This window comes from Anopheles stephensi, chromosome 2 (assembly GCF_013141755.1).
Source record: "Anopheles stephensi strain Indian chromosome 2, UCI_ANSTEP_V1.0, whole genome shotgun sequence".
NCBI lineage: Eukaryota > Metazoa > Arthropoda > Insecta > Diptera > Culicidae > Anopheles > Anopheles stephensi.
The window spans coordinates 72,844,940-72,859,992 of NC_050202.1; the positions used below are offsets into that span (position 1 = coordinate 72,844,940).

Consider the following 15,053-nt stretch of genomic DNA (forward strand, 5'->3'; position numbering starts at 1 on the left):
CAGCAATGGTTGGAAATTGCTGTATCGATGGCCGGTGTAATTAGGTGTACGAGGAACGCACCCAACACCGAGCTCGTATCGATATGCTAAGCATAATTCATTTTCTTTGCCACTTTCAACACCAGCTGAGTTTTCTGTTTCGATTTTTTTGTTGCTTCTGACCTCAAAACAATTCGCTTCCGGGGAAGCTCTCTCGGTACGGTCCCAAACCGGGGACCGAAAAGCTTTTAACCGTTTTTTGTAACGTTCAGCAAATCACAAAGAAATAAATCAGCTCCACAAGCTACTCCACTACTAACGCATCTTCCAACCTCTTTCCCTAGTTCCCTTGAGAAGATGCATACACCGGAAGCTGCAATTTGTTCCCCCAATGACCCACCAAAAGTTCATTTCGATTGCAGATTGGATACATTCTGCTTCGCGTGAACCGTTGTAATGGTGAGAGAACATCTCACCCACCATTTGCTCTTGCGAGAGTGAGTGGCCGTGAGTGAGTGAGTCTGTGAGGAATGAACGCTGCAGGACGTGCTCCGGTCGCAAGGACATCACGACACCCGTACGCGTAGTCGTCTGGAGTGCTTGGCAGTGTACGGTTGTGTGTTGAGTGGCATTCCGGAAGCGCCGGGTTCGGACCACCGGAAACCGTCCAGTATAGGGCAGACGGAGCGATCGGGGGTGACGGATCTCGCCATGGATAGTGGTTCGATTTAAGGCCGTGTAGTCGTGGCTCTATAAAAGTGGTAATAAAATTCAACGCTCACAAACCCCAAGGAAGAGTGTTTTGGTGCGTTTACAAATCCGCTTCTCGTGTGTCTCGTGTGTCGGTCGTCGTCCAGTTCGGGCATCGCAAATCTCGTTTTGCTCCACGTGCGTTTTTATGGGTCATATCAACTGTTTTAACCTCTCCGAAATCTCTTAAGACCCTCGGGCCACCTTGGACGACACGACCCGCAGTGAGGGGGAAAGCCAAGAAGTGCACCAGCATTTCCGATCCGTGCTCGGAGTGATTGATGAGTTTTCAACTTCTGTACCATAAGGCGTCAAATTGTGCGGAACAAACTCTCCATCGCGAAAAGGCCTTCGCCACCAGGCCGCAAAAGGCTTGCCGGAACAAGCGTTTCGCGCAAAACACCGACGCCACCCGTGTGCTCCGAGTTATGGCTGTAATGGATTATTCACGCTTCACGTAGGACGTCTCCATCCCGGGTCGACTTATGAAAATAAAACAGAATCGCTGTTTGTGGCGTCGGCTCAGTGTGTTGTTTTTATTTGTCAGCCGTCTAACAGCTTGAGTGCACGGATCGGAACGCTCGGGAAAGTGTAAGATCTTTCGGTGAAAGGTGAAAGTGTGTGTGTGTAAGTGTGTGGCCCCGGTGAGTGAGTGAGCCGAAGCCCTGGCCGGGCCGGGAAGGAAAAGTTGGCAGATGGAGTGTCATAAATTAAAGTTAGCTTCACCGTGTGAGTTATATTCCGGTGACTCTTATTTCGGTGAGATATGGCGTATGTGTGTTAAATCATGATGTGATCGTCGACACACCGTACCACACGCAGAGTGTCAGGGTTGAAACGAATAAAATAATAAAAAAGGGCCAACCGCACCGTGCAACGATGTAATAATGCCACTCACTTGGTGGTTGAAAAATTGCTATTGAAACAGGTGCTCCTACATCCTCAACGCGCCGCTTGTGATGAGTTTTGATAAGTGGTTGGCGGTTGGTTTTATGTACCGTGCCGTGTGAGTGTGACGGGAACGTGTGTCAGCCGTGCGTGGGTTGGAGAACATGTCAGTGAGCGGAATAATAGGAGCGTACATATGATCAATAGCAAAATGCTGCACATTATCATTGGATTTATAGTGATTGTTCAACGTGCTGCTGGAGATGATTTAGGTAGGATTTGGTTTCGACAGTTAATTAATGTATGAGAATGCTTGCCATTGTTTCCGCTCCCTGAATGCAATATTATTTTTTTGTTACATTGATGCTCCATGGTTATTTTATTTAAATAACCTTTTTCAAGTGTTTCTCATTATTAACAATTATTGACAATCACAACATACACAATCAAACCAATCAAATGAATAGGTTGTAATTGAAACTTATTAATAATGTAATTAATTTTAACATAAAATTTTGTTTCGTCAAATTTTCTATCTTATTTTTCTATAAACGATAATAAACATACATTCTCTTTGAGAATTTTTAAATAACTTAAAATTTTTATAAGATGATTATTTCACCAAAAATTATTGGATGCATTGAAAAAACACTATCTGTAACATAGCTCGTTACCTAAAACATTCCATTTCAAGCTTGTTTGTACAAAACTTCAATTGGCTACTAATTTTAGCTTTCCATGGAAGAGTCATTGTTAATACTGACGACTAATGACTGCTAATGAACGGCAATTTATTGACCTAGGTTAATCGGTCATGTATTCATAACATGATTAGTTCTCCTGAATTTTCCCAAGATAAACGAATCTGAATGCAATACAAACAATTGCTCCACTCAGCAAACAATATCCTTTCGTAGAAGTTGTTGGCATTAGCGGTAACTGGCTCAAGCCAGCTTGAAAGCTCAAATGAATTACACATAATTAGTATGATAGCAGACGGATTAACCCACGATCGGATGATTGGTTCAATTGTGCACTACTGACAAAGACTGGTAAGACTATTCTAGTCTAGACTTTCTTAGAGAGAGTTAGTTTCTGGAACGATTCATTCACTTAGTTAGGAGAGTCTTTCTGGCGTTCCAATATCCGTTCGTAAACTCCTGATGGTCTGCTTCTATGGTCTGTTGAATTGTTAGCCGTAATAAAAATTCCATAAGTAATCCTAAACATTTTCTATTTTTATCAATTCATACAGTCTTTTTGTATGTCGACCAATGATTTTTGCGTTATTTTTACAAAAACCTCTAAACGTGTTTTTTATCTGCTAGTGTTTTTCCTTGCCACTATAACCTCGAAAGGTCTCGTTCTGTCATTACTGGCATTCTGTGGCTTGATTTTCCCCGTAGCTGGAATAGTAAGTCAGGAGGAAACAGTCCAGATGGGATTCGATCCCCTGTCTTGCCGTATAACGAACAGCACCGTTATCGCCCCAGCCACTAGTCTGCTTCCTCTAGATGACTTTTCCTGAAAATTCTATCTTTTTTAACCTGATTACACTCGTAGCTTTGCAGCAAGTTATGAGTGCGGTGATATTATTGATATCGTAAAAAGCTAAGGACTGCTTAAATTTTGGAGAAAAACCTTGTTAAATAAGTATGAAATCTATCAAATTAATTAAACCTGAATTAGTATTAAGCAAAAATTTGCAGTTCTCCTTCAGGAAGGCAATGTGATATAAATAAATCTAGTAATATGCTAGTAACATCTCCATGACCTTGGGGCTTATTAAGCCTTAAACATGACAAATAAGAAAAAAAGAATACCATAGTATCCGAAAAAAAAATGTTGATGCTAACAAATGATGATTTTAATAGATATGTTATGATGTTCCCTCACCGAATAATTAGCCAATCGATACCAATCGAAGCTCACTTGACAGCAAAATGTATCGCAAAACCCGCTAGTGCACAACGAACCATGCCAACATCCGTTCCGTTCGGCGATACATTGCTCTAACATTTAATATATCCAACCTGTCAGTAAGTCAATTGTGCGCACTGAAGGGGGATTTAAAAACAAAACTGTGGCTCAATATGTTCCCACCAGACCTCACCAGAGCGTCTGGTACAACCCGACCACAACCACCACCAGCCACCTCCGTCGATTGATCACTGGCCAAAAGCCCCATATTGAAATATAGGGCCCACGAGCATTACAGGGGCTGGCAGCGGTGCGTTTACGGGGCCTCTCAGTCTCGTTAATCATGATATCGAGCGACAGGCGAGCGGAATCCAAATGGTATCGGAAATGAAAGATAGGATATCGTTTACCAAAGCCCTTCGTATCGGGAGCTATTCTCGTTCTCTTTGTTGCGTCCTCGTCCTCGAACCTCGAGTAGTCCTCGTCGTCGACGTCGCCGTCGCCCAATCCCTCGCATTCATCTATGCGTGCGATGAAGCATGATGGAGTGGTTTGATACTTTTCCGGCTCTTTCTTTTTGCAATCGAACCGGGCGCTGAATGCCGAATACTGTTTCATCATATGAATTATTATATGCGAGCGTGACAGCGGGGTGTGCATGGGCGCGTGGGCGAGAACACAGATGGAGACGAGAAATGTTTGAAAGATTGAATATTACACCGCAAACAGCCGTACTACGGTGTGGCCGGAGAAGCTTTTGCCGTACCTCCGCCGCACGGAAGCTGTTCTTCCGATCCATTTTTCCCAAGCTGTCACATTCGCCCAGCGCAATTGCATTATTGATGATGTATTGAAGCTCGTTAGAACATTTTTCGAAACACTTACCAGCCCGGGTGCGGATGGCGATATTTTTGCTTTCCAAGGGCATCGGTTGCGCACAGCATAAAACAAACGAAACCACTGGCGTACGTACGACACGGCGGTTCCACCCAAGGTTTTCGGTGGCTGCTGTGAGGAGCTGGGAGGTCCTGTAGCGTGGGGACGCTCTGTTTGCCGAAAGTGATGATGATAAGGAGCGATTAGCGGGTCAAACAATCGGTGTCTGGGAGGAGGTTCGGTTCGGTTCGGTTTCACCATGGCAGCAATAAAGCCACCGGCAAGATATGTTTATGGCACTCACGTTGCTACTGAACCTCTCCAAACGAAACCCAAGCTTTCCCACCCGCCCGATGCCGGAAGACGAACGCGTGCACGAAGATTCGCTACATTTACTGTGTTGCCAGCCGTTTGTGTCACGGTCGCATTTAGTTTGTTTTGTTTTGTTGGTTAGCTTTCTCCTTCCTTCGTCACGGTTTGTTAGGTTGGAAGCCGAAAACGGGTTTCTTGGTGGATACCAAAAATGTTTACCTTTTTTCTCTTCTTCTTTCGGGGAAAAAACATGTCCTTCACACTAACGGGAAAAAGAATGGCATCTGCACACATTGACAACCGAGCCCTTGCGGAAACACATACGGGGCCGAGTGGTACAATCAAATGAACCTTGTGTCCTTGCCCGGGTGGAGCTCGGGAGTTTGGCCCTGGCGGGAGACAATGGCGATGGGCCATCGTAAACATGATACGGCATAGGTAATGTTCCGTTGATGGTATCTCGTTTGCCCGCTGATGGATCGTGTTGACAAGGATCGTATCAAAATATCAATCAAAATGTAGCTACTCAGCGAGCGAGTATCCGGTGGGGATGTTTTTTTTTTCTCATTCTCCCGTTTTGCCCCAGCGCTACATCACATCGTTAGCGTGGCAACGGTTGTGGCCGTCGCGAAATAAGTCAAACCGTAGCCCGTAGATCGTATTACGGTGGATGACGCGTGGTGCCGTCGCTTTTGCGGTGAAATAAATTGGTCCCGGGCTTGCCTGCGGGCCTGCTAGCTGTGGATCTGGGGGTTTCGGGGAAGTAGACCTAATTTTACAAGTCCGTAATTGAATGGTGACACGGAATCTCGGCGCGAGCGCTCAATTTGCCATACTTCCTCGGTCCAATCATCGTGTCCCGTGCCAGGATCGAACGCACGCATATCGGTCGAAGGAAGCGCTCCGGCCGATTTGGACTTGTCGATTGGAAGACCACGATCGGCACGGGGAAAAAAAAACGGGGCGGGTCATTATTCAATTACCACCACCCGTGACGTTAATGTTGGCGTTTAAAAACAGAAAAACATATTTTTCTCATTAGCTAGCCGATGCTCCCTTGGCTCGAGCCCGTTTTACCGCCGTCGACAAGCTCGCACGATTGATGGCGATGACTGTTCTGCAACTTTTTAAATCGTTCACACCCAGCAAGCGAACTGCTTACTTGGCGGCTACCCGGTAATAAATCATTCTCCGCTACATTTGATCATCGTCGCCTGTAGTGCGCCACGCCACAGGCCTAATGTCATTTCCAGTGGTCTTGATTGCATAATAATATATTCATCTAACTTGTACGCGGCCGGGCTAGTTGCGCGTTTTTCTCCGAGCCGCACCAGTATCGTGGTGATCAAACAGAAGAAAATGCCACCACGTCCTCTCGGTCGGTGGGTAGTAAACAACAGAACGCACACAAAAAAAAAACTGTAAATATTTGAAAAGTTTTCCACGCCGGTACTTCCTCGCCGGGCTCAAGCCGGTCGAGGAGTCTCGAGAAAGTTGGAACTGCTTTTGGTTGGGCGCACCCCGAAACCGCAAGCCCGTGCTTGAGCTGTGCGACACGGGAGCGAACCGGGGGCCGTAAAATAAATATAATATATTGCCAGAATGAAGGCTAGCCGAGCGTCATCCATCCCGAGCTTCCTGTGTTTGAAGCGGCAGGCAGCACCACCAGCACCGCACTCCAAGCGATAGTAAAATATGCGCACTCTCGGAAAAGAAATAATTTTAAGTAGGATGAAAAATTCATAGACCCACCCCCCCCGAGTTGCCAGCCAGCGAGTGCAGGAGCAGGGTTTTTGATAGATCGGTCACATTGTGAGCAACATCCCCATTTTGTTGGAGTTCAATTTGGGGCGGCTGTGTCGGCCATTGTTCGGCCGACCACAGAAAGGGGGCAAAGTTTTTCAATTGTCCATTGTTCCACAGCCGGGCGCACGGACCAATCAACGTTGATCGACATCGTGCACAACAAGCGTTTAATGGGATCGATGCAAAAGTTCAGCGACCTCCCGCCGATCCACGTGTGAGGGGTCGGGCTGTGAACAAACAGGTGCTTTAACTGGGATCGCACAATATATCGGCAACATTGTTCAGAGTTTTTTGCTAATTGTTTTTAAGCATACATTTTGCATTACCCTGTGCTCATCGGAAAAACCTTGGGTTGGGATAAATTTTATCGATAGAATTTTTAGAAATTCCACACGACGGTTTGAAGTATTGTGCATATAGGCGGTTTATTTGAACACCATTTTCAGATGAATTCTTCTAAAATAATGGAAGCTTGTCAGTCGTCTGTCTAGTAGCAATGCTTTTAAATAAAAATTGTTTTAAAGTATTTTTTCTGATTTTATATTCTGGTTTACACCGTTTATTATTCTCAGAATGACACTTCAAACAGCACTACAATATGTAAATTTCAAATGCCATAAAACACAGAACGGATACGATAACGGGTACGAAGTTTGACTCTCATGGGAGCATCCTTTGTCCCGGTGCTCATTTACTTCGTCAAGCTGACCGTCGAATGTCACAGTCTCCAAACAATAAATACTCAAGCCTTCAGCTTCTCTACCAATAACCTCATAACAGTCCTTGAGATTCGTCAGTTATCAACTGTAAAAATAATCAAGTCAAAGAAGCCAACAATCGCAGGAAATGATCTGTGAAGGTTGTTGGACCAAAGAAGAAAATGAAGACGTACTTGAATACAAGCTTGAACAATATTCTTTGAGGTCTGTCTTTCATCTTTATCTTTGTATAACCTCAAAACTTGAGCTTAAATTAGAATCTCCGGTGAGTCTAAGAAGTAATTTTATGAAGCCTGACTGTTTTATTCTGTGATTAAATTTTTTTTATTTCGGATGGCTTTTGACTAGCTCTTGATGGCGGCAGCATAATGAACAGTTTGAGATTCACTTAACAGTTAAACACTTAACAGTCTTTGACATTGGACAAAGATAAGAGATTAACATAAATTACCACTGTCTAGGCTTGACTAATATCGGGTTAAAAAATGAAGAAATGTCTCGAGAATATGGGGGGGGGGAGGTCCAGTGGCACCGGCGAAAGCGGCGCCGGTCTTAGCATGGCAGGAAGGGGGATCAATTCCCACCCAGCGGACACGCAAGACTGACTATCCAGCTACGGGTAAAATCAAACCACAGGAAGCCAGAAATGGTAGCCCGAAACCTCTCAAGGCTGAAGTGCCAAGGAAGTGCCAAGAAAGAAGAAGCTGACGTCTTGAAAATATTGTACCATCTCACCACAAGAATTGCCTCAAATTCGGTGTGAATTCGTCTTACTACATTAAAAAATATACTTAATTACTGTATTTACTTATTTACTGCGTGATGACACGCAGCTGAAGGTTGACTTTCACTAAGGGGGGCCTGAGCATTCAGACCGTAATGAGATTTGAACCTTGGTCCTGTCGTTTGAAGCTCGACACCACTTTCACCTCTATCAGCGGGCCGCCTAGATAAAGAAAATGAATAAAATACCTTTGAAGATTGAATGGAATTCTGTTCTAGGAAAACAAGCAAATATCAGCGCAATTTTCATTATTAGCTTCCTTTATTGTTACGGAAAAGAAAGCTTTTTTACTGTCATTTTCATTACGCATTTCCATTCATACACGCCCATTCATTCCGTTTTTGCAGGGCTTCTTTCCAGCACTCTGCGTGCGTTTCGTACCATTTGCTGTGACGACGAGCTGCTGAGCTTGTCGTGCCCGATCGGTACCAGCATTTCGGTGGAACTTGTCCAATATGGTGCCAAAGGTAAGTTTTCGCACAGCCAGCCAGCCCCAGCACCACCCAGGTGCATCCTTACAATGGACAACTTTAATCATTTTGTCAATGTGTATGTGTGTGTTTCGGTTTTTTTTTATTATTGAATCGTCCATCAAGCAGAAAGCAACGAAACGGTTCAATGCGCGTATAGTGAAGTGGACAGTTCCTATTACCCTCCCGAGCCCACCTCGCCCGCCCTCAGCACGATTGATTTCTCGGTAGCCGGTGCCCAAGTTAACGCTACGGCAAATACACCCACGGCACCGACGCTGCTGAGCACCGAGCTGGCCACGAACGATACGCTTGCCTCGGTCGAGCGTCCAAAAGACAAATGCACTCCCCTTTATGTGCTGCAGGTATGTGTTACAATCCCATGTTCCGTATCGCCCTGCTTGACGCATCTCAATGGACCAACATCGGTTTGAGTCATTCGATAGCGGATGGAAAGCGTACACGAGTACCTTTAGTATATCGTGTTACTGGTCGAGCGAAAAAAATAACACGACCGATATCGTATCAAAAGTACTCGCCAAAGGGTGGACATTTGCCATGATTGAACATGCGTTACTCTTTTTTTCTCCTCGCCAACGCAGTACTCCATCCTGCAGACCGTCGTCGAAGCGTGTCAGAAGAAACGACGCTGCCGGATACAGGCCACGCCGAAGAACTTCGCCACAGCACCGTGCCCCGGCATTCATCGCATGGTGGAGGTTAATCACAAATGTCGCCCATGTAAGTGATCGGCCCCACGCCCTCCTTCAATTCACCACCATTTTCCAGCATTTCCCTCCCCGAGCACGGGTAAAAATGCTATCGATTCGTTTGAAGTTATGTCGAGCCTCTTCAAAAGCTTGGACAAATAAAGCGAACGTACGCAACTTGGATTCAATTTCTGCCTTTCTCTCTTCCAGTCGAGTTTCGGAGCCTGATATCGTGCGAAAAGGACATCGTCCGGTTGACGTGTGGTCAATACACCCGTATAGCGATCTACAGTGCCACCTACGGCCGAACTGCGTACGAAAGCTCGCACTGTTCGCAGACGGCCGCCTCCAAGGAACAGAGTAAGTAGGAAGGGAATTCCCTTTGGCCGACAGCCCAAGGTACTTCAATGTTTGGGTCACCGATCGGTTTCGGGGGTGACCACCGTATATCAATCAAACCTTTGACATTTCGCCGGCTTTAAAACCGTGCCGGTCCCCATACTAACTGCTCTTTTTGTTGTATTCTCTTCTCTTTTGTCTCTCTCCTTCTCTCTCTCTCTCTCTGTCCCCCCATCGCCATTGCTTTGTGAACTTTGGTAGCATGTCTTTCGGAGCACACGAGTCACACGCTCACCGAAATCTGCCAAGGCCGCCGAAAGTGCACAGTTGCGGTAGAAAGTTCCACATTCGGCAACCCTTGTCCGGACAACATCAGGGTCTACCTGAAAGTAATCTACGCCTGTGGTAAGTGTCACGCCGGGTGAATGCGTTTGAAATGTGATCCTCAGTCGGAGGTGTTTTCTTTCTCCATCCGCACTCGGAACACTGCCCAAAACTCCCGCAAAACTTTGTCGTTGCCCGACCGACTCCTTTTACACTGGTGGAACTCAAACAACAATTCACCGTGCCTGCCGAAAACTCCGACTTGGCACGCGGGGGCCGGGTTTAGTTTCGAGGAATGTGTTCCGAGAACGGTACATCACACCGCTCGAGGATGACGAACTGGACGAGCGTCCGTACGAATCGAACGAGCTGTACGACGAGGAACTGACGCCGGCCCCGAACCAGATCGAGGGTTCGGCCGTCGGCAAGGGTGGCGGTACCAACCACAACAAGTACGCCGGCAGCGGCGAGTCAGCGGTCAAGGCGGAAAATATAGTCACATTCAACAAAGACGGTAAGTTGAACGGATGAGTCCCGGCCGACGGGACACTGGCAACGTGTCAGCGTGGCGTGTTGCTGACGCTCGTTACCGTCACAAATTAACACTTTCCTGGGCGTACTGGGCGGGCGGCGGGGGGAATCATTGTAGCCGGTGACAGTGCCAGCGCCGGGGACCATTCGTCCCTGCTCGATGATGGAAACCTGCTGATCGTCGGTGTCGCGGTACTGTTCTTCTGCTTTGTCTGCGTGTCGTTCGGGGCACTGCTCGCATACAAGATGAAGCTGTTCCAGTCAACCAATAATCGGTGCATCAAGGCTTCCGAGTCAAGCGACAGCCATTCGACACCGTCCAGCTACCGGGCACCGAGCGAGGACTTCGATCTGGTTGAATGCATGCCGGACACGAACGCCATAACGGAGAAGCTGACCGAGGTAAGCTTGTGCAAATGTTTGTTCAGGGGAAGGAGGGGGGGGGGGGGGAGAAGGGTTGAGGACAGGGCAGGACTTGGCCGGTGCCGGGTAGACCTAATTCAAACTGTTGCCTAAATAGTGGAGTGGATCTGTGTGGCGTGGCCATATTTCTGGTAGGTCAGTACCGGTCCGTCCTGATGACGTGAGTTAGTGGTGAACTTTAAGCGGAATTGCTAAGCAGCTTGCTGCTGGTTGACAGCAGTGCAGGGTGGAAATAATGATTGCCTTTAGTACCGACATGTCTATGAAGCATTATTTTTCTCGGTAATTTCTAACATTATAGAACAATACTTAGGTTTCTAATTAAAAGTTTATTAGAAAAGAGCGAATAGGCACAATAATTGAAATAGGTTTAAATTCGAACTAAAGAGCAACTGATTCCAATATTTGTTCCCAAGAATGGACTCGGCAGGCCATGGCTATCCAGCTTCGAGAAGTTTTGTCTAAAAGCCTGAAAATTAAAAAGCAGGAATAGACCTTCCAAGGTTTTAGTGCCAAAAAACGATGAAAAGTGTAAAAGATGATTTGATGTTTTTCGACTTAAAGTAATCATTTGCGTAGGATTAATCCTTGAAAAGGTCGTGAGCATCTTTTGTAATCCTTATCTCTCGGATTTCTCTGTCGATCACATTCAAGAAGGTTGTTTCCTCTTTATATTTATAAAACGAGGTTCTGTTAATAACTTGTTGTAGATTTTCTTTTGATAGATTTTTTTTGAGAGAGTTAATGCTTCTTTGTCTTCTTAAAGGGAACTTGGAAAAGATTTATAGGAACAAACACGTCCTATTATAATTCATTCGTTCCCCAAACCCCCTTGAGTAATGCTTGGTTAAGTAAACAAAATTGTACATAAATCTCAAACCTGCATGCACCTCATTTAGTCTATAAATTCCAACATATCAACGCTACGTCTTCCTTATCGGGCATTAGGTCCGACCATCCACTCAACCATTATCATTTTCCATACAAAAACATATAATTTAACCACTTTAAGGACACCATTATTCCATCTATCGTGCAACGCTCAGCAACGTATCGTTGCTGGTACGGTTGGCGTTAGTTGGTGCGCCAGTATAAATCAAGCTTACGCATTTCCGAGCGTCTATCACACCGAATCATACATCATACTGTAGTCTGACGGACTACACACAATTCAATTGCACCTGTGCCCATAACACAAACATTTCTACCCGTGCCTACCTACCCGGGCAAACCTGAGCCCGAAAGCCTTCCCCCAACCGCCCTGGTTTACCGATCTTACTTGAATCACTGAGAGACCGCTTTACCGTCTATGTCCCATTCTCGTTCGATTTAACGTCATTGCAGTATCTTTGCGTGCAAGTACAGCGTGTGTGTGTGTCGCTGTTCGTTTTGTTGAAGCGACAGGAAAAGAAATCCTATTCATTCGCCCGATCTTTTTCCCAAAGCCCCCACTTTTTTTTTGCTTGTCGTTCGTTCACTCACACCCGCAAGTCTTATCTCTAATTCTACTTTTCCGCATGTGCTCACTGGATGCTTTTTGTCTTCTCTCTTTCTCTCTCTCTCTCTCTCTCTCTCTCTCTCCTTCTCGTTCGCCACTGCAGCAATCGTCGTTACCACCGCCACCACCGACCCAAACGTTTGTGCAACCGGTTGCCGCATCCGGGCCGGTTACGGGCACCATCCTGCCTGCATTCAAGTTCGCCCAGGAGCCGCGCGGAAGCCTGTCACAAATATCGACCACCATGTTCATCCTGCCGAACTACCTAATGGCGGGCCCACTGCCCGGCACCCTCTCCAGCGTCCGGCGCGGGCCCAAGGACGCTGGCTCACCGTTACCACCGGGTGACAATCTCACCATCACACTCGCCACCGACATCCCGAGCAGCAGCGGCTCGAACGCCGTCACGAGTCGGGTGGAGTCGCCCAGCCCTGCGTACTATTCGCAACATCTGCACCAGCAACAGCAGCACGTACCGTACGGTGTGAGCGCGTCCTGCGGCCAATGTACCGCACTCGGCTGGCAACCTTCGGCCGGTGGCCCGGCACCACTCTACGGTGGAAAGCTGCCAGTGGCAGTGGAAAATCCGGCCACGAGCAAACCGTCACACCCGTATCATCGCAATCAATCATTAAAAGCGTCTGGCGGCGAACTGCTGGAAGGGTGCAGTTCGGGGGATGGGGCCGGTGCGGGCGAGTGCGGTGGGATGGTGGGGACGGGCGGGACGAACGCCACCCTCGCACAGTCGCATCCTTTTTTATGGCTGGGCTTGAAAATCGGGCTGATGTAAAGCTGTAGGGTAAAGCTGTCAAGATCGACCTGTGCGATAGTTTATCGTGCAGCGTTTTAAACCTTTTATTGGTGTGGGGTTTCCTCCAAACCTGTGTGTGAGTATGTGTGTGGCACACGCTCCCCGTTTCAGTTTCAGTTTCATCATCTTTTCCAACCCCCCGTTTTCCGGTCCGCTTCCCACTTCCCTCCTACCCCTTTCCCCTTCAAATGTATATACTTTCGGCAAACATTCGGCTTACAGAAGCGCGGTTTCTCACCCACCCGAGGCCCACCCATCCTCTCCCCCTTCTACAAACAAACAGCCAGCTTGACAGCTTTACCCGTTGCGTCCGTAACAACTTTATCGGCGATTTGTCGCAATGAAACCGTAACGAAGCCGAAGGATCGAATCTTACGGTTACGGCAGCAAAGTCCTTCTAGGCCGCCGGGCTCCAGACAGCCCAGTGGCAATGGCGGAAGACAAACACAACCAAAACCAAATAACGTAACACTAGCGACATAGTAACAAATTGTGAATTTTACCGTGGCTTGTACAAATGGCTCCAGCTCTAGGGGTGTTATGTTTTTTAGATTGTGAGAAAAACGCGTTGTGAAAAACAGTCTGTTCAGCTGAGATGAACCGACGAACGTTCCGAAGCTCCATCCAAAACTCGAGCTCTTCGAAATTGGAAATTGGAAACCAGCTGATGTACCGCGATTATCGCAGCATAATCCGCTCTTGTTCTATTATATAGAACCGGCAGAGTACAGGATGCTGTAAAGTTTCGGGTTAGGTAATGCATTCCCCGTTTTGTTGTTTAATTTCGCGGTAAAGCAATAACGTGAGCGATAGAGACTCGAGCACCTCTGTTCGGTTGTGTAATAAACATCCTTCTTCTTTTTCTGGGTTATTCTTACCACTACTGCTGCCAAGGTGAGATCGTAAATGTAAAGACAAATGTGCACAGATAATGTAAATATACAATTTAAATCACTGTTCAACTAAAGGTCCTTCTTCATTCTTTTTTTTTTTAATTTGTATTAAACTTTAGCTACAGCACGGTAAGTACTGCAATTTTTCAATACAAATGTCTTCCTGCACCTTGTTTACTGTCACCGTTTTAGTGCCCGCGGAGCTTTAAAAAACCCGGCAAACCTCATTTGATGCTTTACTGGCCCAGCCAGCTAGTCGATTGCTAATTAAGCCAAAGTGCTTTTAAGCGAGTGACCTAATTAAGGGTGCTCAACAAAACGCGACGGCACAATAATGATGGTTGCATACAATTACGGTGTAATGTAATTTTTACATTTTCTTGTGCATCTCACTTTCTTTTGCCGTGTTAAGTTTCGGTCTGTGCGACGCGAGAAGTGCAAAGGTACATAATTAATTAGACTTAATCAAACTAACCGTGTACAGGAAAAAGTGTTACAGTATTCAATTTAAAAAGCAGTTTCCGTGTTGGGCTTTCATGTCCGTTTTGCAATTTCAGCTACAATTTTCATGCGGTTTTCAGTTCAGCTCACGCAGGGTCACGCATAGCGCAGACTAGAAAACTATAAAAAAGGAAGCCCTATCAACAACGAACTCCAGCTTTTTTTCCTACCCCTAGAGTGCGTTCGGCTAGGGACATTCTCTAACGGCGCCAGCCTATTGCACTCCTTTACAGTGAATTGTACCATTCAGACGAAACGCCCTATCGTAGCTGGCTGGGCGGTTGAGTCGCTGCAGTTCCTTACATTTTATCCATCGCAGGCACACGTGCACGGAAGCCGCCACTGTGGTGGCATCATGCGGCGATGAGTTTGACGACGTTCTTTTTCATCATAACACCGAGTGACAGTCATGTTGCAGTCTATCACCAACCAAGTATTGTAGCAGCAGCCCTGGAAGCAGCAGTTGTTCCGACCTGTGTGGCGTACCGGAACACGTCTCCTGTTACCAACGTCACTTGG

At 46.5% G+C, this 15,053-nt stretch overlaps 1 protein-coding gene across 2 annotated transcripts; it reads left to right on the forward strand.

The window, feature by feature from the left end:
- Positions 1 to 562: 562 nt before the first annotated feature.
- On the forward strand, positions 563 to 14,107 carry LOC118508041. 2 transcript variants are annotated; one of them, XM_036047445.1, is made up of 9 exons: positions 563 to 1,889; positions 8,382 to 8,501; positions 8,634 to 8,869; positions 9,107 to 9,245; positions 9,425 to 9,574; positions 9,815 to 9,958; positions 10,164 to 10,391; positions 10,527 to 10,810; positions 12,433 to 14,107. In XM_036047445.1, the coding sequence occupies exons 1-9, from the start codon at positions 1,814 to 1,816 to the stop codon at positions 13,117 to 13,119; spliced, it is 2,064 nt and encodes a 687-aa protein (XP_035903338.1). In that variant the 5' UTR covers positions 563 to 1,813; the 3' UTR covers positions 13,120 to 14,107. The 2 variants fall into 2 exon arrangements, with proteins under 2 accessions (XP_035903338.1, XP_035903337.1); XM_036047444.1 differs by having other exon boundaries at positions 569 to 1,889; positions 8,631 to 8,869.
- The last annotated feature ends 946 nt before the right edge of the window (positions 14,108 to 15,053 follow it).